Here is a 27,844-nt window from a genome sequence, read left to right as displayed (position 1 = left end):
ACGCATTTCTTTTCTACTGGTTTTTTAATCAAAAATTGAAGCATTAATTATTATTGACCTTCGCATAGCTCCTACCATAGGTACAGTCAAGACCCTTATGGTCTTCTATGAATTCATGAGCCAACATGGAACCATTTCACAGTAAACGTCATAGTGACATCGCGTTAATTAACAAGGAAAATCGTAATGACTTTCCCTTTGAAAAGGTTCCATGGTGAGTAATGAATTAAAGTCCTTGACCGTACGTGAAGAACCATCAAAAGTGTTTAGCGATGTTTCTTTGCTAAACGTTCACGTCACGAATAAAACTAACTATGACACGAGTTGAATCCAACTTTTCTTAGATAACTAACACCCGTCGAAAAAAAGTCGAAGTAACAGTCAACGTGCTCGAATAAAGTTTTTCGATCTCGGCGGAATCGCTTTATACCTGCCATTTTACGAAGCACCGGGTAAGTGTGACGAAGAAAAGTGTTTAAGGAAATGGACGAACGCTTGAAATGGAATACTTAATAAAACCTTTGCAGCGCAGAATTGAGGAATACGTAATCAAAAAGGTTACCTAAGTTGCTGATGTAAGGAAACTTAAAAAAAAAGGAAACTTCCATTTTATTTTATTAGCCTGTGGTAATATCCCACTGCTGGGCAAAGGTGACATATTGAAGTTAAGGAATAGGGGGAGAGGACCTTGTATTTCTTAACTTCAATATTTCACTTTATTCAATCGAAGAACGTTGCGATATCCCAATCTTAGTACTTGTATTTTATTAAGTGTATCTCTTTATTGTATAGTTGAGGAAACCGAATCGCGTACCAGGGTGGAACTTTCAATGAATTTCTCAATTATTTCGTTGGCAGATGTGTGAGATGTCGACATAACCTTAGTAAAACCCTGGTACACGTTTCAGTTCTTTCCATTGACTGTACTTATACATAAAACACGTGAAATTGTGATATTATTAAGGTATCTAGCAATATATTATGTCCCCTCGGTAAAAAACAAAGAATACCTTCCTAGCATAAGATTTTTTCATAAATGTCTCATTTTGTCGTGAAATGCCTTTGTTTTGTGCCTTTTTCTCTACTCTCCTTCTAAATAAATTAATTTTATAAATTTATAGTATCACAGCTGCGTACATTTTTTAATAATGTATATGTATGTGTAATGTATATGTTATTTGCTTAACACTAGGCAACGTGTTGTCGTAAATCACTGTTGGATATTTGACGCCCATGTCCCGATCTGACATGACATGTTATCGTTTACTTGAAATAAAGCAAATAAAGGTGGAAGATAACAATATTTATTCCTACTACTACTCGTATTTATCTTCATGAATAGAAGCTTTGACGATAAAATATCCTTTCTTATAGAGGTAGACTCCGTCAAAAAAACGTCAAAAAATATCTCAATCCATGACCCCTTTTTAGGGTTCCGTAGTCAAAATGGCAAAAACGTAACCCTTATCGTTTCATCATGTTTGTCTGTATATCTGTCCGTCCGCGACTTTGCTCAGGAACTATCTTGGAATATTCCGTACAAAATACGAAATCCTTCGAAAAATATTACTTAATTCTTCGTAATGGCTACGGAACCCTATTATGAGCGTGTCCGACACGCTCTTGGCCGGTTTTTTATTATGTAATAAGAGAAGGATGAAGGTGAGAGACATCTGACATTCTCAATACCAGAGAGATTGCACATAGTGGATGGCACTGTTGTCTACATAGGCAAAAGGCTGCTCATAGGGCCTGGCCACATTACCACGGCGCGGCGTCATAACGGGAAACGGAGCGGCGCAATAGCATGAAACATTACCATACATTACGATTTGTAACAAGATCCTGATTATGGGGTGTGTCAAATGCTCGAAACCGTACATCTGTAATTCAGTAGCGCACTGGCGCCGCGCTGTTTGAAGTTTAGTGGCCGTGGTGATGTTGGCCAGGTAAAGCTGACCTTAGTACAGATGTACCATTGTATCCTCGCAGGTCGCTATCCGAGGAGTGTGAAGGCGGCGGGTCGCAGGTGGCGACGTGCTGGGCCGGCGTCGCCTGCGCCGCCACGCGCGACGCCCGCGCCGACTGGTGCCGTCGGCGGAGTTCGTCGCTCATACCGCACATACACCCGGACGGTAACACAACCTGCTAATCTATACTTCTATAAGTACTAATATTATAAAGAAGAAAGATTTGGATGTTTGTTACGAATTAACTCAAAAACTACAGGACCGATTTTAAAAATTCTTTCACTATTAGAATGCTAAATTATTCCAAAGTGCCATAGGCTATATTTATTACCAGAAAAAATTAGGGTTCCGTACTAAAACTTCAATAATGTAACTCAAAGTGTAAAAAAAGTTGCCATGAAAACTATTGATGATAGAACAAAAAAATATTCTACGATATTAAAGAATATCGCGAAAAAACTTCGCGATACCATATGTCCAACTATTGTATTTATGTCACTATTACTACTTTTTTACATTTTAAAAGTTGACTGAAATGCCGACTAAAATCAGACCATGTTATCCATACCTTTTTATTAATCCTTATCCAAATAAATAATTTCATATTCAAGACGCTTTCAATACCTGTAGATTACTTTTTAAATTATTCAAATCGGACATTCCATTCAAAAGATAGGGTCGCTAGTATTATTATAAAACGATTTCGTCTGCGAATAATTTGTTCAACTACTCCCGCGGGGAAATGTGCAGTTTTCCAGTACCCTTATTCTAAGTTTTCGGTTACAAAATACGTCTCGATCGCGTTCGCGTTAAAATATCAATATATATGGAAACTCGAACAGCGCCTCTTGCGGAACGTTGGCGATGTTCGTGTTTTCATGCAAATTGAGATTTTAACGCAAACGCGATCTCTTGATATTTTTATTTTGAAACCGAAAACTTACACTAAGGGTAGGTACAGGATAAAAGTATCGTTTGTTTTACTCCCCGAAGAATAAAGTCCCCGACTTTAATTTTCTCCATACCAAATTTCATCACAATAATTTCAAGCGTTTTTACATAACTACTCACGCTAAAATCAACAACTTGTTTTAAATTTAAATGTAAAAACCATTTCAGAAATGTACAATTGAGAAAATTAATAAGCAGGCACTTCTCTCAATCTTACCTTGTATTTATTTTTATTTATTTTTGCACTTTAGACCCTCTTATTGTTTGCTTATATCTAAATATAAGCTAGAAACGTCTTTTTCACACCGTCGATTTCGGTTTACTAATTGGCGGTAGAATGAATGCGTTCTGTTTTTTTATGATTTAAGTATGTATGTACTGTTTGGTTAGCGTATTTCCTTATCGTATTCCGTGTAGTGTATTGTTTAGTCAAGTAAGGTGCTTTTAATAGAAATACCTGTATTTTTGTTTTTAAGGGGTCAGGTATGTAGCATATTGTTTTTAAATAACCATTTTAATAGTAATATGCATTATTCATATTTGCAAAGTATACTTTTGGCGGTGACTTAAAACAATTCAACTACACACGATTGAACTGTTTAAGCCGGTGTTGCCATAATACAATTTAATATTTTTTTTATTTATTTTTTTATTTTTATTCTAAGTTAGTTTTAGATAAGGTCCTCACTGAAAATCAGCGCCACGGCTTGCCGTGGCATTATGCAGAGTGGGGACCTATTTAGCGTCATGTATGTCTTGATCTGTTCTATGTTTGTTTTTTATGGCGTTAAATAAATGTATTTTCTTTCTTTCTTTCTTCCTTTCTTAGTAGGATAGAATTTAGACAAGTATCTAAGAGTAACAGTAATGACTCCTAACACAACTTAAAGCACCTTTGACCCCCAATCTCTATTTCACTTTGATTTCGTCGTGTGGCCCCATACATAAGTAATTCAGGATGTGCCATTAGAATGGGTTAATACTTATGAAGACGACCTGGTTGTCACAATTAAGCTTTGAAAAGGTCTGGGGCAAGATCAACGTAAGCACCACATTAAATTACGTATAATTATAATACTAACAAGTATAGATACGTACGTAATACGAGTATAATACTAACTAGCTTTGGGCTTAAAACCACTAAATTTGATAAAACCTTATTCACTAATACCCCTAATTTTCAAATCACTATGGGGTCATAATACCTAAATTTCAAATTGTGTCTTGTATTAAAATGAACGAAATTAATTATGACTTTGACTAAAATGTCATATTCTCTAAATACTTACCTAAAGATTGAAATGCACCATTCATTCTAATACCGAATGACAGAAATGACAAAATATTAAAACCGAAACCGAAAACACCCACAAGGCAAAATGCCTAATTTTTTACACGGGTGGTGTTTGAGAAATTTAATGTTGATTATTGAATTTTAGTTTAGTTCCTGTTCAACATACAAATTTAGGTATTTTAACTTTTGGTTGCATATGGCATATGTTGTTTTGCCATGAAATTGATTTTGAAGTTTAGGTATTATGAGACTAAGGTATTTTGAAATTAAGCCATATTAAGATTCCGGTGTTATAAGGAACAAAATTAGGCATTCTGCAATTTAGGTATTTTGAGACCAAGAAGTTTTGAGATCTGGGAATGTTGATAAAAAGGTTAAATGCAATTTAGAAGTTATAAGCCCACAGCTTCTGTTTTTGTCAGAGTACCTACAATCCAAACTGGCAACCACCAATACGATACTCATAGTCCTCTGGCACACTAGTGGAGAAGACTAATGTAGTGAAGATTAATGTAGTGTGTGTAATGTAGTGAGTGTGTAGTGTAGAATACAAACACACCGTAGATTCCAAGCGCGCAAAAGCTGTTCCAATTAATAATTCAAAGCCGAACTTCTCCAAAACTGTTTCCGACACAATAAACGCATTACTGATTTATTATTTCACACCTCAACAAAGCCACAGCGCTGCTCAATAAACATAATACGTCCAATACCGATCATCCACGAGCGGTTGCCGCTTGATTAAGTAATGTGCCCTACTAAGTAGGTATTAGAAATTAGTCCGACGCCGTTAATAAGCGTTCACCATTCTGCGTTTTCTATGATACACACACACACACACACACACACACACACACACACACACACACACACACACACACACACACACACACACACACACACACACACGTACGCACGCACGCACGCACGCACACATACACACACACACACTAACACACACACACATCATAGACAATATCAGGGATATGAAACATAATAGATGACAAATAGTGCTCCCTAAGCAATAGACTTTTGTCGTTTTTGAATGCTGTCCTCGCATCAGTCCCTGAGTGTGATATGTTTGCAAATAGACAGGTAATGGTGCGTGATGAATGTTTGAGGTTTTGAGGAGTAGGTATGAATTGCATACCTACACGTCCCTTCCGTTTCATTTTTATTAAATTTGGTACTTAATGTGTATGTAAATTGACAAATGGGTTCAGTGATAAATCACTATCATTATTATACTTGTGTAACTGTAACTATTCAGAAATAACCTATGTGTGTGTGAATGTTGGTTACTAATTCACGCTTAAACAGTTGGACGCATTTGAATTAAATTTGGTATATGCAGATAGCTGGATGTCTGGAATAACTACTACTCTTTATGCCGATATTCCCACTGAATCTTGAAATGGCAACTGCTAAGATAACTTAAATAAATGATATTTGGCGCGGTTGAGTTACATGCGGACGTTGATGAAGTCACCAAATAATTCAAAGTCAAAGTCAAAGTCAAAAGATTTTTCAATAGCTATTATTTATTATATGTTAACAGAATCCAAACAATGTGAAATGTGGTGTGTCGACTACACGGGCGGGGAGGCTTCTAGCTTCGGGTCCCTGCCTGACGCCACGCCCTGCAGCTACGATAAGCCCTACGACCTTTGCTTCCAGGTAATCTTATTTATGTCTTCATTAATTACTTACAATTCGACTTTGGACAAAGCGAGCGAAGTCCTTTAACCTACATATGTAGTGTAGGTACCTACATCTAGTGACGCGGAAAGGTAAGTTGACATGCGGAAAAATGTGACCTGAAAGCACGGACTGCATTCCAACTGCAACGTAACCGCAACTGCCGACTTGCTCATACATTTCAAACGCAGTCAGCGTGCAGTTGTGCTGATTGCAATGGAAATGTATGGAATTGAGAGCAAATTAAAAGACGGCGTGTTTTAGAAACAAATGAATTTGATTTTAAGTGGCATTGTATAAGCCTAGATATTGTTATGCAGGTTCAGATTCCGATCAGTCCACTTACTCTTTGAAAATCTTAGAACTTTGAGCAAATATTCTGCAAATAAAAAAAAAACATTATAAAGTTATGATGTCATTATCATTTTTCATATTACCTTGCAATCTGGTTTAAAGTTCGTTCCACACCTAAAGATAGTATAGAGTATCAAGTAGGTAAAACTCAGATGTCCATTAACTAACTGCTCATCTCAGCTTTGTACCCCGTACAAAAAGGTAAAAGTTGTTACTCAAAAATGCCGTTTTACATTGCGACTATGGCTTAGGATATTTAGGACATACTTCGTGAGTTGCCACGTTTTACTAACAGCAGCTATTAATAGTAATGCTTCTTACAGGGTACTTGTGTCAAGGGGCAATGTAATGCAGCCGACGCTGCCTGTGTCTGGTGCCCGGACGGTTATTGTAGCAATAACACGCATTACTACACCAGGCAACTGGGAAAAGGTAGAGACATTCTTATATAAACTTAATGACGTGACTTCGACTGAAAACATTTATTTAGATAATACCTCTAGATTCATTTCTCCTATAATAATATTATATTTATCAAATCACTTTGATCCGTTAGAGAGGTTAATTAGACAAACAGATACCTACCTCATATTTAACTAAATACATTGTTTATAACGGGAGGCTTTCATATTATGGAATATTATATTCTGGAATATGTTTGCCTTAATGTAGTGTTTCGTTTAAAGGTTGAAAGCCTTCAAGCTTCAATATGATGTCAATCTCAGCGAAATCATTCTATCTGAATAAACGCAAAGCTCATAACTCTTACGCTGTGAAAAAGTTATCAAATCCTAGGAAAAGCCTACTACTAGCCCTAATTATACTAACACTATTCCTTGGTTTAAAAAGTATGACTTGGCCGTTTCATAAATGTACCTAATGCATTGTCATTCTAAGAACATTGAACTTTGAAGATATAAACTTAATTTTTAACCACATCGAGCAGATGGTCCGATGGACTTATTTACGTCAGAAAATTACTTATTATTAATTATGTTTTGACATACTAATTATCTATGACACTACTGTGCCCCTAGCTTATCTTGAATCATGAGTTAATGCATTATATATCTTACAGCATTAACTGAGTTAGAAACAATAATTTTATATCACGTTTAAAATTTCACTCTGATACGTACTTCTTTTCTTCGTACTTCTTCAACTTCAAATACGAAGACATAACGTGCTCTTTTTAATAAAGTACTTACATATTTAATGAAAAAGAAATAGCAAACTTTACCAACAATATTTTCCTTAACTGAACAATAGATGTTAAAGGTAATAAAAACGTAAAAGATTTAATTTTCACAAAGACATCTGAATCCCGACATACCAACCTCCAGCCCAGAGTAATTACGCCCTCGGGTGCCGGGTCTCGTTAAAGATGCGTTTCCATTTGAGGATACGCCTTTAACTGGGACCCTTTCTGCCCAAGACTTTTTGACGTAGTGGGTATACAATAGTTTTACTGCGCAATTATCGAATGATATAAGGAATGATGAGAAAGTTACTACGACTTCGATAGAAATAGCTATCACCTTGAGTTTTGATGTCTTCGCACTAGAAATCAGTGTGTAGTAGAAGAGCTTTCACAATTAAGAATGAATTTACAGCGAATGGTTTACGTTTAATGCCTGCCTGCTTCTTCACTCCTTTCCATGAGTACTTATTTAAAAATGAAGATAGTATTTACATGGAATTCTTAAGCTTCCAACAAAATTTCACTCAACCATTCCATTGCTAGGCTAAATCTGGCACCTGTAAATATTCTGATATGCGATGGGCACCTGCCTTAATTTCACAAAAGAGGGTTAGCCGGTTCGCCGGCATCCCGCCGGGGCTAATAAAATCTAAACTGGATTTGTTTAGCGACGATTACGGAATAACTAAAAAATATGTCTATTTTAGTGGCGGTACTGTTAAGAACATAAAAATAGAACTTGCTGGAATCATTAAAACGGATGGAGCTTTTGACCAACATTGAGATGATCGCTTATGGTAGGAAATCTTGACAAGGAAATAATTGAGGATGTCGGTTCTCCTTTATGATTTAGCCTAACAATAAACAGACCTACGACGACTTTATAAAATCATATGATTGCCCTAATAACAGGTTGGACACGAATCACGATGATCCCGCACGAAGCGACCCAGCTATCCATCCACATTGCTACGCCGGTGCCGCTTAGCATATCCATTAGAGAGCGCAAGCGAGACAAACACATTTTAGAATTGAGCAAACATTCCAAACGGGTCGAAATAGAACAAAAGCAGAACAACTACCTGAAGTACGATCCAAATGTACCGCAGAATCTGCAGATTATAGAAGTGGATAGCAACGTGATAGATATAAAAGAAGAGTTTATGTGGGAGGGGCAAGTGGTGGCAGCCAGCAGTCTTCTGCGTTGGAACCAGACCGACTCCGAAGTTCATATCATTGCCGACTCGCCGCTACAGACTGACCTAATGATAATGGTGAGTATTGTGGTTTATGCGCTAAAGATTTTTAACGCATTACACATTCGGGTTCACTGTTCGTTGCTAGTTTTCGCGATAAAGCGGAAAAACGCTACTACTGGTTACGAGCGTAGCGCGTAGCGACATGTGGTCGCGAATGTTTGTTTAACCTAAATACATATGTCTATAACCGAGTCCTTACTTACATAACAATTCAATTAGTCGTCTTCTTGTTAATTTCTTTCAAAATTTTGTGTAGTGTAACCCCCCCTGAATTATATTTAATGTAATTAAATATTATTTAATTTTTAATAAAAAGACGTATTAAAAAGCGGATGAAATTATAAAAATCGGACAATTAATAAATAGAGAATTTGGTAGGTAAATTACTGCGGACAAGTAAGAAGGAAATTTGGCCATGTGATCGTCTAGTGTCCTACGTTGTGAATAGTAAACCAACCTCGTTTAGTAGAAATAAGGGATGTCCATCAATAAAAACTAACTAACTAATAAACTCTGTTAAATAAAGAACAAACTCACTAAACGTAAATGGAAAAGAATAACTAAGTAATAGGAATGACTGTCACTATATTACACAAATTAAAACATCTATTAAAATTTTAAACAAAAGGTAATTATGAAGGATAATAAGCAATTATGTTTTGTGTCAAGGCTAGGGCCCCACCTCCGCCCTGGAGTTTTCTCCCTGGCTATTTACCAGTAGCTGTGTCTCTCGTTCCATAGACCCTAAGAGACTCCAACACGAGACAGTTGAGTTTACTTGTCAATAGTCGGTAGTTATGTAATGTCATTCAAAGGGGAAAGAGGACGCAAGAAACCAGGTTTACTAGGTCTCTAAATGCCCTATGCTGACCTTTCATATAGGTTCAGGAGGAAAACTACTTTAATAGTTATTTGGGTGTTTCTTAATTTTACTAAACGCGTTTAATTATTTATTTAAAATGTTCAAATCAACCCTGGTTTCTAATTTAAGGGGATCTAAGAGTTGCAAAATATATACACCCAATTCAACTCAAAGTTGAGCAATTAATAAAACAATAATATTCTCACAATTAAGTTCAAAGTTTAAGATAATTTCAGTCAGTAATCTGTCATTAACTGAGACTAACTTGTATTTGCGTATGATTTGCAAGTTGCCTTGTAATAAAATAATAATCAGTCGTTGACCAAAAATATTTATTATATAAGTGTAGAAGTAGTTATTCTTCCCATGGTTTGGTAAAGATAACTGTGGATCGCTTTTGGTCGTATCCTAATTTAATTGTTATTATATATTGGTAAGTATTCATTTGCATGTATTCATTCTCAGCAAATGACAGATTTTAAAATGTAATTTAAATGTAATAACAAAAAACAATTGATTAAATAAGTAGAAATAAAAAACATGGCCCTCCTTTTTGATAAAAGTCGGGCAGTTTAATGGATGTCCTATCAAGTCAACGTAATAGAACCTAAAGTCTTAGTCAAACACTATCAAATACAAAGTTAAATTCTAAACCCCAATAAAAACAAATTAACCGCCTATCAAAACCTATAAATCTAGCTAATCTGCACTATTCTAATAAGAACCCTGAGGTGAAGCCTCGTAGTTTTCCGAGGTGCAATGGAAAACTACCCTAGACTAAACTAAGGGAGCGAGGCGGCCAACCTCTGTCTAGCTATAAAACACCTAATCCTAGGCCACCCTAAGAACCTCGTTCGCGACCGTAGTCAGGGATGCTCCTGAGGTAGGACAGAGAGAATATGTTTGGAATATATAAATATATAGATAAGACCAGCACCACCGATCTTACATGCACTGACCCAGCAGATACACCAAGACCGGGTACGCGCTGTGGGATAGTAACTCGACTGTCAGTTAAGACAAATATAAATCGAGTGCCAGGTCGAATCCCAACGCCTGATCCCGTCCTTTCGGACGTTAAATCTCCACACTGTCGTATAGCACCGTTAGGTTTCAGGTGAGGAGACCGGGAACCTCGTCCCGTACAGTCCCTACTTTAAGCAGATACAAAACTAAGAAACTAACGTATTCTATAATCGCAAATTCCAGAAAGTTTAGAAGGTAATGAGGAATGGCCCCGGAGAGTCGCCCCGTGCAGCCAAGGTAGGATGGTTAAAAGGAATGGCTCCGGAGAGTCGCCCCGAACAGCCAAGGAAAGAAGGTAAAGGGATGGCCCCGGAGAGTCGCCCCGTGCAGCCAAGGTAGGATGGTTAAAAGGAATGGCTCTGGAGAGTCGCCCCGAGCAGCCAAGGAAAGAAGGTAATAAGGGATGGCCCCGGAGAGTCGCCCCGTGCAGCCAAGGTAAAGGATAAAAGGAAATAACCAGAACTTGCGAACACAGAACACGAATTAACCAAAATAACAGTAAACTTTAACAATTAAACACTATTTTTGAAATGAACGCACAACAACTAATTATTGAATTAATTAATTAAAATAAAATGTGAGCCGGTCTCACTTACTTAGACAAAAACTTCTGCTTAAAGAACTCGCGTATTCGAACGAAAAAGAACAACTGCCCTCCCCTCCTGAAAGCTCCCCTATTTATATCCTTACAATGCAATCTACCAAATTCGATCAATTCGTGCAAGACTTGAAACCTCTTAAACTCAAGCATCCAACGCAGCTACTGAAGTTACAGCAGCAAAACATGCCCGTGCAACCCAGGCAACTCGGTATGCTTCCGAAATCAACGCAATCCTACATAGTAGCAACAAGAACAGTAGGCCAACTCTAGTAAACGAAACGAACGTAACTGTGTGTTGTTCAGACTCATCGTTATCACGAGCTTTTAACTTAGCTAATGTGATATAATTTTCTTATTATATGTAAAAGTAAATAATATATTAAACTACAAGTTACTTTTAATATATTGGCATCCACATCTCGTTTCGCAATAGCTTTGTGAAATATGGGTATTGATTATTTAATATGAAAAACATGCTCCATTTGTTAACATAAATATATGTTTCACAAGGAAGCTAGGCAAAACTGTGTACTGTCCTATTGTTGCAACTATGTCATTTTTTCTACCACTTGAGGTCATATCGGTCCTTCAAGTTCTCAGCGTGGGATTGTTTAAAAACCCATAAAATGTGTTAATTTATTATGTCCTAGTTAACTAGACTTTTCGCGTGGCTTTGTCCGAACTAAAATAAAAATAGATCATTTGAGTTTAATAAACTCATAATAATATAAAATAATTAATTATATTTGTGAATTTGACCGATGTGAAGGCTTGAACCGGTACAGTAGACTTCAAATATCAGCTTTGAATAATTTCATTTGTTAACCCGGCACAAACCAATTCTTATAAATAGTATCTACATTTTGTTAAGTAAATGAATGAACCATAGGGAGGACTGTTTCTATAGTTTTCATTTTATGTCTAATTGATATTATTGTTAAGTACATCGACCATCTGACGCTTCTCCGTTTCAGGATATAGCCAAATAACTTACCTAAAGCAAAATTACTCTTACGCAAATCTTGTTTCACACGATAAACGAATTCAAGCAGACGAAGTCCCGACCGGAAAGCTATCGATTATTATAATTCACAAGACGCTACTTTCTTGCATTAAATTTTACTGGCAACACTGGCAACCGTTTCCAACAAGCTCTGTACTTACGCTTTGTATTATATTGCACCAACAAAAGGGACAACTATGAAAAGAGTAGCAAAGTAAAACATTTTGATGGTGAGGTACCTACGTAGTCCGAGGGTTTAATTATTCAGAGGCTCTCAACTCCGCCACTGAGGTTAATTGGCAACTCACTCCGCTGACTTTATGTCTCATTTCCCTTTATCGTATTTTATTCAAAAAGCCTGAGTTTTTTTGTTACAAAAGAATTCGTTCAGTGAAGGCTAGGTACTGGACGGAATGTTTATATTAAAAGATTGTTTATTTATAATTTTAATTATTATCGGTGTTTTATTTACAGAAGGTTTAGTATTTCGTTTAGTTTAGATTTTCTAAATTCAATACCTTCTGTTTTGTAATTTGTATGTTTTTGTTTGATTAATTATACTAAATGTTTTAATTTACTTTATGTACAGGCTATACCCGAGCATGAGATAGTGACAGAAGAATCCATTATATTGGAGATTTCGGTTAACTACAGCACGCCACTCGCGCGCACTCGCCCTATGGAATACAGGTAATATTATTATTTTTGCCACTTGTTATGATGGTTTAAAATTAAGAGACAGAATGGTGATGCAGCACATTATGGTGAACAGGTGTAAATTAACGTAATGTACCTTCTATCAAATCTGTTAATATCTACATTTTTCTTTAACTTCCGTACCGAGTAGGTATTACTTACATAGTTACACATTATATACCTATAATAAGTTTTAAGAATAGATACAATAATCGGTGAATCATCAACAATGAGAACAATTAGGTACTATAAATTAATTAACACACACACACATGCGAAGTAAAATACGCGAGGCTTTTGGTTTGTTTATTGTACCTACACAATAAAATAATGATAGTTACCTATGTATTTATTTAGAACTTATGTATTCATAAAAACTTAGAAACCTGTTATACCTACCAAATGTACGTTTTATCTTTTATCTGTGTCAGGGATAAGGAAAATGTAAAATTAATAGATGAAAAACAAACTAATGTTAACGCAAGCTTAACAGAAGTTTATGAATAGGGATCTAACTTGTAGCGAGTCTCTCGGATTCCCTCGTGCGTTAATTAATCGTTCACGTGAATATGGAACTTCATTTAAATTTTCCTTCCTACCGTCAAAGTGAACTAGAATGTATGCATTCAAACTTTTAAAACGGTTCTATGCGAGTACCGATGACGTTGAGCCAACCTAGCCAACCCACCACCTAGCTAGCTACCTAGTTCCAACATTGTTTATAGCAAACAAGTGAGAAACTAAGTAACTGAACGTAATATACGATAGTACTATTAGTTATTCTGTGCGGTAATATAATGATTTACTGTCAAGTCTTTTACGTGAATAGCAAGTCTGAACAAAATAAAACGTGTAATACTTTTTTATCGAGGAGCATTCTTAAATGACAGTCGTAATGGCTGAAACGTAAGAGAAAAGTTTGTATTTGCTGGTTCAGCCGAGACTTTGTTACCATATAGACTTTTTATACGAACATTTGTTTTTGCACAGAAATTTATGTAACGTAAAGAAACGTTGGTCCCACGACGTTACTCCCGGAAAATCGAATGCAAAGTATTGTCGCACTATATTTTTTTCGTACTTGATATTATTACGCAGCATTATCGGTTTATCACGTAAATAACCAACGTGTAATATTTCCGAACGGATAGGAATGAGAGTCCTCCAAAAAACAAATTTAAATTTATTCCTTACTTATCCATCCATTCCATTTGTAAAGGTTGCTTGGAAGAGATCGCTTTGAAGCGATAAGGCCTCCTATTGCTTACCTCAAAAATCTCTGTGTACTTATATACCTGTGTTTTCTGTACTGCTTACTATGTATTGGTGTGCAATAAAGATTTATTGTATTGTATTGTATTGTAACGCAGCCATTTATTCAACTTTATGTTATGGACACCCACATAGAGGTAAGTAGACTTATGGGCAGCTATGATATCTTTCCATCAGAACCAGCTTTTTAGTCCCCTTACACAAAGTACTTAAAACAATATACATTAAATTCTACATTTGCTTAGTACGTTAGTTAGTACCTAGTAGCGCTAAACGTAACATTAGGATTCCGGGTATCGTTAATAATACTCCCCGGTCAGTTTAGTTAGAAACATTCTCGTTATAAAGTTGGTCGGAGCTAGTTGCCCGCTGAGTCCGTTTATCTTTAAACCGATGGGCGCTGGGAAACCTGCCTTCTTATCCACTGTGCAAAGTTTGACGCCGACGACTAAAGTTTAGACTAGTTTAGAGGAAGTATTGGATGAGCCTGCTGTTAGGTCGATTTTTAATTTTTTATGTGGAACTATCTGCCCGTGACTCCGTCAATATAATAAATAAAAAAACCGGGCCAGTGCGAGTGGGACTCGCGCACCGAGGGTTTCGTACACATTTATGGGTATGTAAGTAAACGGGAATCGTGTCTTGAAGATATTTCTCGCTTTTTCCGAGTGGTTTAATACATCCAGTGTATGCAGAGCCCTACTCTTAAGTAAAATGAAGGCACTGTGGGGTCAGATTGTATTGGTCACTGATATTTACACTAAATTACAGACAGACATAAAAAATCAAGATTTTTCAGACTTTTATAGTTGGTTGTGTTATAATAGTTACCTTTATACCAATATTTCATAATTCTGAGTTCACGAGAAGTACCTTGTAGATTTTGATTCCCTTGCGCGTTTCGAAAATTAGCGGAAATTTGCAGCATAAACGTTGGCTTAGAAGTTTGATTTTTTCACAGCTCCAAGGGACAGTAGACCTCAGTACTTTATATAAATTTCTGCTTGATTCCTCCACGCGTTCCCGAGAAAAAGGGTCTTGACAGACAGACAGACAGACAGACAGACGGACAAAAAGTGATCCTATAAGGGTTCCGTTTTTTCCTTTTGGGGTACGGAACCCTAAAAATAGTTTTTATCTCGGGAAATTGCATAATTCCCGCGGAATAGCGAGCAACAAATTCTTAATAGACGGAGTTACGGGTAAAATCTGGTTAAGAAATAAATTAGGTACTCCAATATCAAGAATTACGCTCCAGGTCTTTTTAGGAAAGGAATTACATTAGAATGACAGAGCCTACCGAGATTACTAAGCCTAATTGAGACTGGGATGGCCCCGTCTTTTGAAAGAAAGAAAGAAAGAAAGAAAAACATTTATTCATGACATTTTTTACAAATTAAAGAATACGAAAAAAGGAAATAAATTTTGTCACGAAATGGTCCCAACTCAGCATGATGTCAACCTTGCGGCCGACGCTGGTCTTCCGTTGGAACCATTTAAGAGAGTTAAAAGTATACAGTGGTGGTCATGTAATTAAGAACGATTTGAAGTTCCAGATTATTTTTAACTAAATCATGTCATGTGTAGTCGTGGTTCCTTCTTAGAAGTAACTAGTTACGTTATGAAATAGCCTCATGTATAGAGCAAACGGGATTAAGAATAAAGAATAAAATTGCTGACAATTTTTTACAAATTTTGTTTTTATTCTCTTTAGTAACAAATTAAAATAGTAATGAAGCTGGACAAATAATTAAGAACGATTTATTGAACTGCTCGAAAGTTTTTTTATTTGAAACTTAGATTAACTAAATCACACTAACGTGAAGTTTGTACACAAAAAAAAGCAATTTAATACATTTTAACTAAAATTAATAGTTAGTAGCATGTCCACGGCTTTTTATTACTGCCTTACACCGGCGAGGCACTGAATCTATCAATTTTTGACATTTCGCAAGAGAGATAGAGTTCCATTCTTCTAAGAATACGTCATACAGTTCTCTTAAATTGCCACACTGTCGATTTGAAACCTTTTTCTTGACTTCGCACCAAAGATGCTCTATTGGGTTAAGATCGGGGCTGTTGGCTGGCCAATCTAAGACAGAAACTGATTGTGATGTGAGGAATTCCTTAACGGTACGTGCAGTATGCTTGGGATGATTGTCATGCTGGAATGTCCAAATAACCGGAAGCACGCCTTCAGCATATGGTAACATTGTTTCTTCCAGTATGTTTTTGTATTGAAATTGATTCATGTTTCCTTCTATCAGCCTAACAGGTCCAACACCATGTCCAGAAAACATCCCCAAATTTTCACATTTCCTCAGCCATGCTTTAAAGTCACTTTTGTGTACTTTGGGTCGAATGCTTTATTTGAAGGCCATTCTTACATATCGTTTGCCATCAGAACATACCCTATTTATTTTTGTCTCGTCAGAAAAAAGAACGTTTTTCCACTGTCTGACTGTCCAGTTTTCATATCTTCTTGCAAATGCAAGGCGGGCTTGCCTATGACACTGTTTCAACATAGGCACCTTCCTTGTTATCCTTCCGTGCAACTTTTCTTCTACCAAACGCCTTCGAATAATGCGTGCCGAGATTGCTGAAGGGTTGTTTTCGCCAAAATATTTTTTTCTTAACTCATTAGACGGTATTAGACCCTTTAAAAGGATTTTGTTTTGCCAAACGAACGATATTTCGATCATCTCGACGAGATGACTTTCTTTGTCTAGGTACACGCGGAACATTTGAAGTAGTTTGATACGTGGCAAAATGCTTTATGGCGTGGAAAACCATAGTTTTTGAACATTGCAGATGATCGGCTATGTGTTTATACGACCAATTCTTGTCGCGAAGTTTTAGTATTACTTCTCTTGTAGATTTATCACAACTTTTATTTTTTCCCCATTGTTTTTATATGAAGCAATCGCCCTTAAGACTTTTACGGCACTAAATGGCGCCAAAATTATTCGAATAATAACCTAAACCACAAAGCGGCGGTCCGTTCTCTATATAATTTGAATAAAAAATAAACTATTCAGCGTTCTTAATTATATGACCAGCCAGTAAGTAGTAATACTAGGTTTAGATGTAATGTATAAAGTTTATATATTTATTTTTTAGCCAATTATATGTATAAATAAATTTACCGCTAGTACGGAAAAGTTTTACGATACCGAGAGAAGTACAAAAATATACATGCAGTTAGTAACACTTGTCAGTTTGAAAAAATCTTCTCTATAAAAAATCGTTCTTAATTATATGACCACAACTGTACATCAACAGCGTAATATTTGTACAATTGTGCATGAAAATGAGCTAGGTACTCACTATACAAAGATGGATTAGTTTAAGTTTAAAGTTTCGCCATGTCCGTCTGTTTGTCTGTCTGTCCGTCCACGGCTTGCTCAGAGACTATCAGAGCTAGAAAGCTGTAATTTTGCACGGATGTATATATAGCAACTATGCCGACAAAATGGTAACAAAAAAATGTGAAAATATTTTTTTAGGGTAGGACCTTCCATCCCATAGTCGTAAAGTGGGGGTGATATTTTTTTACGTCTAATTATTTATTATGTGTATGTTAGTCGGTAAGGTATTTATTTTATGGGCCGTGTTTCCCTTAATAAACGGTTTTATTAATATACTATACATGCAGGTGGTCGGAACGAGGGCCGTGCAGTGCTTCGTGCGGCGGCGGCGTGCGGCTGGTGCGCCCGCGCTGCCTGCGCGGCCAGCGCTGCGCGTCGCCGCGCTACGAGCCTTGCAACATGCATAGGTAAAAACTACAATCCTACTAATAAACCCCTATCACACTTGCGAGTAGTGAGCGTATTTTGTATGACAAAAGATCACGCAACGAGTTCGCCGCGACTGATCTAGACACGCGGCAGCCTGTCAAGCCAAGTTCAAGCTAACAGAACTTAACTGCAGCACCGTGTGTAACTTTAACGGAACCATTTGGAGCCACTTTTGACCCCCTCATAACTTAATGGAGTCGATCGTCGTTCGTCGATCTTAATAATTAAAGGAGTCGATCGTCGATTTTTAGGTTTCCATACCCAAAAGGTAAAAAGGAAAACCCTATTACTAAGACTTCGCTGTCCGTCCGTCCGTCTGTCACCAGGCTGTATCTCGTGAACCGTGATACAAACACTAAACACACGTGAACAAATACTATTTAAGGGGGGCTCCCATACAACAAACGCGTTTTAAGAAAATTTCGGATACTTCTCACAATTTTGAATGGGGGTTGAAACTTCCCGTTTCTAAAATTTACGTTTCCTCGTATCTTGTAATAATTTCCAGAAATTCCTGAGAACTTTTCCAACTTTCTGGAAACTTTCCGCAACTTGCACATCTGATAAATGTCTAATGTTGTACAGATAATGGTACGGAACCCTTCGTGCGCGAGTCCGACTCGCACTTGGTTGGTTTTTTATCTCTTAATAAATGGACCACTTTGACCAGTCTTCTTTCAGCAACGCTCGGGTCAAGCTGCTATAATGCGACATTGACAAGAGACGTACATAGCGCTATACGTAGTATCTCTTATTTATTAGTCTGTGGTAGCGCCGTTTCAAATGCTAATGCGAGACCGGCAGTCTCGGATCGACTGTGTATATCTAGTGCCATCCTCGAAGACGCGTGATTTTGTCAAAATTGGCCATTAATAACATTGTAATAAGAACCACGGCACGCGTCATTGTGAATGACTCTACCTATAGTCTACGCATATAGGTACAATACAATACCAATTGAGCATTTGATAGAGATACTTGTCCAACTTTTTAATCAAAAGCAGATCGACACAGCTTGACTTTTCTGTCGAGCAACTATATAGGTATCGAGTTGACAGTAAGCGCGCTCCAATTGATTACACAACAAAATAGTTGTTCAATTAAAAATTGTATGTATGCACTAGGCCTTATCTAAGCCAGGGATTCCCAAGCATTGTTCGCGACACCCTGTTAAGTACCCAAGGGCGGCACGTGGGGCTCCTGTTAACCCGGAAACTTGGGCAATCTAGTGGAAATCGAATTGCTATCGCTAGGGAGCTATAACAAAATAAGTTTAGTTACTAAGATTACATTTAAGTGCGCCACAACTGAAAAAGTTGTCCCCCACCCCTGACCTAAGAAGGAAAAAAGATTTCGTTAAAAAAAATATATAGTCTCGCCAGAGGACCAGCGCTGGCTCCACCAAAGGAGTCCGCATTTTATGCTGAGGCGGGACCATTTCGGGCACATGAAAATAAGTTTTTTTTTTATTTATTTTTTAATACGAAAAAAAAATTCGGATCTCTGAACGGCATCTGCACCTTCTATGGCTTCTCGCGCCAGAATTTCGATTGGTTAGTCGGATTTCCTGGTGGTCTAGTTGGTAGGACACCTTTCGTTCTTGCCTTGTCATATAAATATGTATGTTAGTCTGTAAGGTATTTATTATATAGGCCAAGTTGCCCGAAATAAATGAATTTATTATTATTATTTATTATTATTATTATAATGTACCTACTTATATCAAAATTTCAAGTCAATCAGGATACTGGAAGGTGATTGAATTCCTTTTCCAAGATTAAGCCCATGCATGGGCGTACACAGGGAGGGGGGGGCAGGGGAGGGCAGCTGCTCCCCCCTGGAAATTGTATGTTTTACAATATATTATGCCCCGTTTACCTATGAAGCAGGATCCCTTGCGGGTATTTGCCCTACACACTACATAATATACCTTGTGTTTCATGTAGGGTGTCTTTGAGTATTGTGTATGACAAAACAAGCGCGGGCGATCTGAAGCTGGGTGCGCCCCTGGACCCATGCTAACACGACAAGATAAGTACTTACTTAAATAAAACTTGTAAATATATCCCATAATAATATCCCATCCCACTAATATATTATAAATGCGTAAATTTGTAAGTCTGTTTTTTTGTTACTTCATCACGTCTAAACCGCAGTCGCTGCGGTGTGAAAACCTCGTAAGTAACAAAATTTTACAAAAAACTTTTTATACTTCTGTTTATGAGAAAATCTTGTAATACACGTTCGCATTTAAAAAGTACAATAAATGGAATTTTTGGTACTTACGAGGTTTTCACACGGCAGTGACGCGCTGAACCGATTTAGATGAAATTCGGTATACAGATAGTTTGAGTCCCGGGGAAGGACTTATGATAGTTTTTATCCCGGAATATTGCATAGTTCCCGCGGGATATCGATAAACGAATTCTGCGCGGACAGAGTCGCGGGTAACGGCTGTGTAGTAGGTATAAAGCTAAACCACAATGGTGACAGTCGGAGAGAAATTTAAGTAATCTCTCCTCCGATCAACGATAATGATAATGCACATATAACTATTGTGCAACAAGAGAGCAAAGTTGTTTTTTGTTGCGAGTGTTGATTTTTAATCCCGAGTAAGTGAAGGATTCTATAATTGAATCACGAGCGTCAGCGAGTGATTCTAGGTTAGAATCCTGAGAGCAACAAGGGATTCAAATACACGAGATGCAAAAAAACTTTGGTCTCGTGTGACACATACAATTTTTCACCTCAGCAGCGAGAACATAATTAGAATGTAACATAAGAATAAAACCACATAATACCTACCTGTTTACAAAACAAACAGATATTTTAAAATAGAATCCGATTATTAAGAAACAAAAATAATAATAACATTTAAAACCATAAAAAAGTGTCCAGTAGATACAATACAAATCTCATACTCATAACATGCATTGTAAGAACTTCTTGTACTAATGTCACACTTATTTTTTAATACTGCAAAAAGCCTCATCTTGGGGTTATTAAAAAGGTAGAACAATAAACGTATAATTTATCATAAAACCTTTAAATATGAATTTTATTCATCATCATCATCATCATCCCAGCCTATATACGTCCCACTGCTGGGCACAGGCCTCCTCTCAGAACAAGAGGGCTTGGGCCATAGTTTCCACGCGGGCCCAGTGCGGATTGGGAACTTCACACACACCATTGAATTGCTTCGCAGGTATGTGCAGGTTTCCTCACGATGTTTTCCTGCACCGCAAAGCTCGTGGTAAATTTCAAATTTAATTCCGCACATGAATTTCGAAAAACTCAGAGGTGCGAGCCGGGGTTTGAACCCACGACCCTCTGCTTGAGAGGCGATAGGTCAAACCACTAGGCCACCACTTCTTTTTGAATTTTATTAAGATTTACAAATTAAATTATATATTACAAAAACATAAATAGATTTGTTAAAAATTCATTCAATTTAACAAATATTTATTCCAACTGTAGAGGCAGTATACGGAATTATTTTATAAAAAAAAAAAACAAGAGAAGCGGCTTTCGTGCAACGAGGTTGCATACTTTATTAAAAGATCGGGAAAATTTACATTTTGGAAATATTTCGTTGTCATGTAATTTATTAGGTATATATATTTAATACCAAAAAATGACAGATCAAAGTAAAGTTCAAATCCTCTTTGGTTAAAATATTTGACATTCAGTGAGTAGACCCAACCTGTACTCAGCATTTAAAAAAAAAATTAAAAAGTTACTTTGTCTCACGGTGATTTCTCATAGCAAAACCTGCCTGTTTGAGGTGCTGAGGTGAAAAAAAAATATTTCAATCCCGTCTTCCCGCTGCAAAACAAAAGGATCCTGGATTACGGAGCCTGTAGCAATTTTCCATCCGCATCATTATTACCTACTTACTACGTACTTAACACTTGTTTTATTTTGTGTTTTATGTAATTTGCGAAGTGCGAATAAATATTTCTAAAATATTCTATTTCTATTTCAGCTACGACTGACTTGTCTGTAGTTTGTGTGAAAACTGCTTACGCGGTACTAAGAAATCCAGCAAAGCCTAAATTCTATCTTTATTTAAGCCTTCTATGTTCCAATACATTATTCACGAGCTTCACTAGGTCCCTTTGTAGCGTCGGCGAATTGAATCAATTTTCACTTTACTTCTGCTATCACGCCAATTCTAGTTTCTTTGTAATCACAATTTACACGCGTGTCCAAATTCATTCATCAGTTGCGTGTAAAATAGACAAGGATACGACAGATTCAATTGCACTTTATATTATTCTTAACCGACTTCTAAAAAGGAGGAGATTCTCAATTCGAGTGTATGTTTTTTTTCGTATGTTTGTTACGCGATAACTCCGCCAATTGTGGGCCGAATTTCAAAATTCTTTTTCACCTCAGCACCTCAAACGGGCAGGTTTTGCTATGAGTAGTAAAGCTATAAGGGTTTTTCTAACTATTTAATCCGCAGATGTGAATTCGCGTGGGCGGCGGGCGAGTGGGAGTATTGCAGCGAGACCTGCGGCGGCGCAGGTGTGCAAGAGAGGCAGCTCTTTTGTGTACACACTAACCTCACGTAAGCTCTCAATCATTCTGTTCAATCTATTTGAGTCCCGGGAAAGGACATAAAATAGTTTTTATCCCTGAAAATTGCACAGTTCCCGCAGAATAGAGATAAACGAATTCTACGTGGACGGAGTCGCGGGTAACAGCTAGTGTGTAGGTAGTTCCACCAGAGTTGAGGTCACGTACACAAGAACATGTCGTGTAATGATAGGCGGGATTTTGACATTTACTCATTCGAAAATACAAACTGAGACATGGGAAAAACCAGAAAAAGAGACCAGCGCTGGGAATCGAACCCAGGTCCTCACCAATCCGTGCTGTAACCCCTACACCACCGCTGGACAGGAATCTAGACACGAAGTTTTCCTATGCATACATATCTCAGGTTGCTTATTTCTACTACGCTACTTATGCAGCAGCACTAGCGACATCTATGTTCCGCTCTCATCGAGAGATGTCACACTCTTTCTGCTGCTGGATTGCTGAGGACCTGGGTTCGATTCCCAGCGCTGGTCTCTTTTTCTGGTTTTTCTGTGCATCCATGTCTCAGTTTGTATTTTCGATATGGTTTCACGGGATACCCGTAAAATTAACAAATTTGGAGTTGAAATAAAAAAATACAAAAATACTCCAAAAAACCAATCATAATTTACTCATTCATTTCATTCATTCTCCTTTTGTGCAATCAGTTGTTTTTGTAGCTGTGTGTGTAATCATTCACTTCAACTCCGGTGGAACTACCTATAGTATGTGAAACGTATGAATGGACTGTAATAACTAAAAAGCAAACGAAGAAATAATATGATAAAATTGAAATATAATATTTTGACTTGAAAACACAACCACACAACACAAAAGCAATAATGACAAGTACTTAGAAAAATATACAAAAAAAGAACTTTACAAAAAATACAGCAAAAAGTACAAAACTCCAAGGAGTTTGCTACAGTATGAAATAGGGATTCTAAAACTGATCTGATTTTGACATCACTTAAAAAACATATGAGGGAGTACATCAGCTAAACATTGAACATATTTGCGGAATGATGTTAATGTAGACTGTGCTCTGTATACTCTTACATATTCTTACGCGTCAACTGCACGTACTCTCAATACCTACCATTGAACACGTTCTCACTTATCACCCGATCCAAACACACAACACTCACTGTGTGTGTTCCGATGTGATCCGGGACGAGGTGCGCAAAGTAAGAAAATATATAAAATGTATCAACTGTGAATCATGTAATTTTTTAGCAGCTTGCCAGTCTTCGACAGGCTTTGCCGTCCTAATGCTCGTTCTTATTGTTCCCTTTACATTTATATATCGAGTAACTCTCAAGAGTGATCTTCCTCAACATAATCATGATTATTTCAGGTCTTCGTCTAGAAGGGATTTAATAAGGGCTGCCGTATCTCCCGCGCTGTGTCCCGACCCCAAGCCGGACCGGCAGCAGCCGTGCAACCGCCTGCCGTGCCCAGTATACTGGCAGGAGATGCCATGGACACAGGTTTTTTTTAACATTAATGTTTAGCAACTTAGGTACGGTTAAAGTCCTTGTTTAATGCATGAGCCACCCTGGAACCATTTCACAGTAAACGTCATAGTGACATCGCATTAATAAACAAGGAAAATCGTAATGACTTTTCCTTTGAAAAGGTTCCATGGTGGCTCATGACTTAAAGTCCTTAGCCGTACTTAACGATATCATTATCATCATATCAGCCGTACGATCTCCACCACGATGACCACATAGGCCTCCCCCATGTACCAATTCAATGATATGGTTCAAATCAAATTAAATATTAAATCTGTAGTATTATGTACAAAACATACCTGAGACTTATAAACCTACTGCAAATCTACATTCAGAGGAACACGTTTGACATTATTATAGCAGATGTTATGTTCCGCTAAATATGTATGTAAAAGCCTGTGTATGTAGGTAAATACATCATACAGCCGGTGGTACAGAATTGTAGTGTTGACCGTTAATGTTGAGGAGATTCTGCGCATTAGACAGTCGCGCACGCCAATAGCGCTTACGCGTGCCACATGCACTCACCCCTCACATCGCGCACACCCCTACGGTACCTTATTTCATACTATTTCATAACGGTCACCAATTACATTTTCGTAACACCGGCTGCAGCAGAGTTCAATAAATTATATTTATTAAGTATATTAATTTACTTTTGAACATGAAACTACCGTGAGACTCACTCATATTAAATATAATGACCCGGATAACTCACGTCTTAAATCGAGTTTAGCTCGACATGTTTCGGGCTAATCCGTAGCCCTTCGTCTTCGTCTTCGTGTTGCAGCAGCCGCTGAGTCGCGTTGCTCCGAAGACGAAGGGCTACGGATTAGCCCGAAACATGTCGAGCTAAACTCGATTTAAGACGTGAGTTATCCGGGTCATTATTTAATATTATTTACTTCTTGAAAGAAAGAAAGAAAGAAAAAAAATGAAGAAAATATATTATTTATTTACGACTTCAACATTAATACTTATATTACAAAATACACAACACGAAGGATAAAGATAGAGTGTGTAATTTAATTACATCTGCGAATCAGATACTAGCTCAGCATAATGCTGAAGCGTTTATAACACCCCTGAGTGCTGATTTTAAGCCAGCACCGCAGGAGCACAGCCAGCTGATTTTATTTATTGACTTGTAAACCTATGTTTAATTAAATTCCTCATGCCTTTTCTAGTGTTCGACAACATGCGGCCGTGGCGTGTCCTACCGCCCTCTAGTATGCCCCGCATCCGACGCAGCCCTTTGCGGAACAAAGCCGCGCGAGCGCCGGCGCCGCTGCCGCCTGCGCCGCTGCCCTCGCGCCTCACGCCCTGCCCCGCCGATGCCCTCAAGTACTGCGAATTCTTCCCCCCCGAACAGCTCCGACGCAACTGCGAGCTGCCGCAGTTCAGGAAGTACTGCTGCAATGCTTGCGCTGGCGTCGGCCGAACAGACAGAAACTTGACTTAAGGAGAGGCTAAAAACAACTAAGAAGCGTGACCTTGATTGTATTTCAATGCGTCTCCTTGCTGCTGAAGTAATTTGGCAGGGGTACATTTCAATAACTAGTAGATCTATACGCGCGCCCTTTTGTCTTTTGTAGATCAGGAAGTCTCTTTTTTACTTAGAAAAAGGCACAGCGACAAACAAGAGCGGAGTGCATCCTTATCATGGTAACCACTCGTCGCCAGCGCTCTTAGGTAACCATTTGTGTACATTTAGATAATATTCAGTTAGTAAATCTGTCGGTAAATGTACAAAATAGCCGCCATATTTGCTATGGCTTTAATGTTTCAAGATTACTCGAACCTTTTTCGACAGAATGTGGAATATAAGTACCTTTGTAAAAAGAGTTCATATCAATGTAATCAGTATTTGGTATTGTGCTGTCATTAAGTATACATTTTTATTGTTTATTTACCTCTAGTTATCTGGTTTATGTAAGCGAAACGAAGTGCCATAACTTCCATAATAAATGTGCTAATTTAATAGTTTTTTTTTTTTCACTTTAACTGCTACCTATTAATTTCAGGAAAACAATATAATAAGGTTCCCGTTTTGACTTCAAATTGCTAACTGCTGCGAGCTACTTTCTTATTTGCATTCCGAGAAATTTTCCTTTTCCCTATAGAAATAGTAGGTAACCTAAATTTCTGGCTGTAACATAGTAGATTGTTCAAGGGACTAAAAAACAATGTTTTGTTCAAAATGACAATATTACTTTTTAAAAACGTACGCTCGACTAATGAACAAAATCTGTACAAAACTTCAACTCATATAGAAAAAAAAAATGTTGCTCTGTTTTTTTCTTTTCTTTTATTGTTTATGAAGTGACGCTTTGAAAGCTTGCATATTTAGAAAACAGTTTCAAAATTGAAAACTATTTTAAAACTAATTGGACTATGCATAATAAAATGAATTAATCCTTAAAGTAATTCAATAGATTCATATTCGTAATCATTAATTGTGCATCACGAAATTAAATCGTGTTTCTTTTTAATATTTATGCACAGTTGTCACTTTGAGGTTATTTCCACGCCTAAAAATCCTCCATTCACAAACACCTGTTGGCTGTTTCGGGGTTTCGAACGTAAATTTAAAAAAAAAATACTTTAATCCCTAGAGAATAAAAAGGAGCCTTAGTCCCGATATGCAGAGACTAAAGTAACATTTTAGGAGCATGAGAAGTGAATAAGATTTTTAGAGTCAGTTAGTTAGTAAGAAGTTCTGAATATAAAAACCCCTTAAAACAAATAAATATTATGCTATGATTTTATCGTAGGTAGATATTTTACTAAAACTCCAAGGTAATTCCTGAAGCATTTCTAAATTCCGAAAATTTCCCCCTCTCTCTTAAGCAGCAATTATATTGTATTTCGATCCAATTTATGAAAAGTGTAAACAAAGACGCCATTTATCCGACCACAGACATTCAATGATGTGAAAACCTAGAACCTATTGCAAAATAATTAATCTGTTCAGTAAATCGATTAATTTATTAATTTAATAGATCAAAGTATTTTTGTCTATTTTATTACTTACAATACAAAATACTTACAATACTTGATTTCATTCCAAAGACTGTTTATTCAATTATAAATGCAGTAACTATTTTTTTAATTATAAGGACAGTAAATAAAAATCGCTTATTCATCCGCGCATTAATCGATTTTTAAAAGGAATAGCTTCGAATTCTTATTGATCGAAGATGAATAGAGTTCAACTCAAAATTCAAAGCATGTGAGTGGCTAGGAAACCCCAGGAAATCAAAGTTTAAGCGCACCTACAGACTAATATGACGGCGACATTCGTTGAATGAAGCAGTGTGATCGCCACTTTAAATGTATGACAATATTTTATAAAGTATCTAAAAGAAATTTCCTCGAACTCATCTCATCTCATCCCAGCCTATATACGTCCCACTGCAGGGCACAGGCCTCCCCTCAGAATGAGAGGGCTTGGGCCATAGTTCCCACGCGGGCCCAATGCGGCCTCGAACTATCAGCTTTAAAGAAATATTTTTTCTCACATTTCATGAAGTAAATATTCCTATCCCTGAGAACGGCTTTTTAAATAAGCAATTAGGGAATACGACAGCGCTAATTAAAATTATAACCAAGGGAATAGTGGGCAAAGGGAACAATTTACACAATAAAATTTCTCTAAATATATCCAAAAATTTAACGTAGACTTCAGTGTTTTTTTTTCATATCTTCCAGTAATATAAGTAGACATTAAAAAACGCCAGCAAAAAGAAAAATAAA

General features: G+C 37.2%; 1 protein-coding gene across 1 annotated transcript in view; it reads left to right on the top strand.

Annotated features, from left to right (window-relative positions):
* LOC141427363 (A disintegrin and metalloproteinase with thrombospondin motifs 1-like) overlaps positions 1-26,071 on the top strand; it is a 64,203-nt gene extending 38,132 nt beyond the window's left edge. The window contains 10 exon segments of the mRNA XM_074086704.1: positions 1,993-2,135; positions 5,774-5,892; positions 6,591-6,699; positions 8,381-8,742; positions 12,809-12,909; positions 17,843-17,962; positions 22,456-22,560; positions 23,929-24,061; positions 25,276-25,417; positions 25,420-26,071. Of these exon segments, the coding sequence (XP_073942805.1) occupies positions 1,993-2,135; positions 5,774-5,892; positions 6,591-6,699; positions 8,381-8,742; positions 12,809-12,909; positions 17,843-17,962; positions 22,456-22,560; positions 23,929-24,061; positions 25,276-25,417; positions 25,420-25,550 (1,465 nt within the window). The 3' untranslated portion in view covers positions 25,551-26,071.
* Positions 26,072-27,844: the final 1,773 nt, after the last annotated feature.

This window comes from Choristoneura fumiferana, chromosome 4 (genome assembly GCF_025370935.1).
Source record: "Choristoneura fumiferana chromosome 4, NRCan_CFum_1, whole genome shotgun sequence".
NCBI classification, from domain to species: domain Eukaryota; kingdom Metazoa; phylum Arthropoda; class Insecta; order Lepidoptera; family Tortricidae; genus Choristoneura; species Choristoneura fumiferana.
This window is presented reverse-complemented; position numbering and strand designations above follow the sequence as displayed.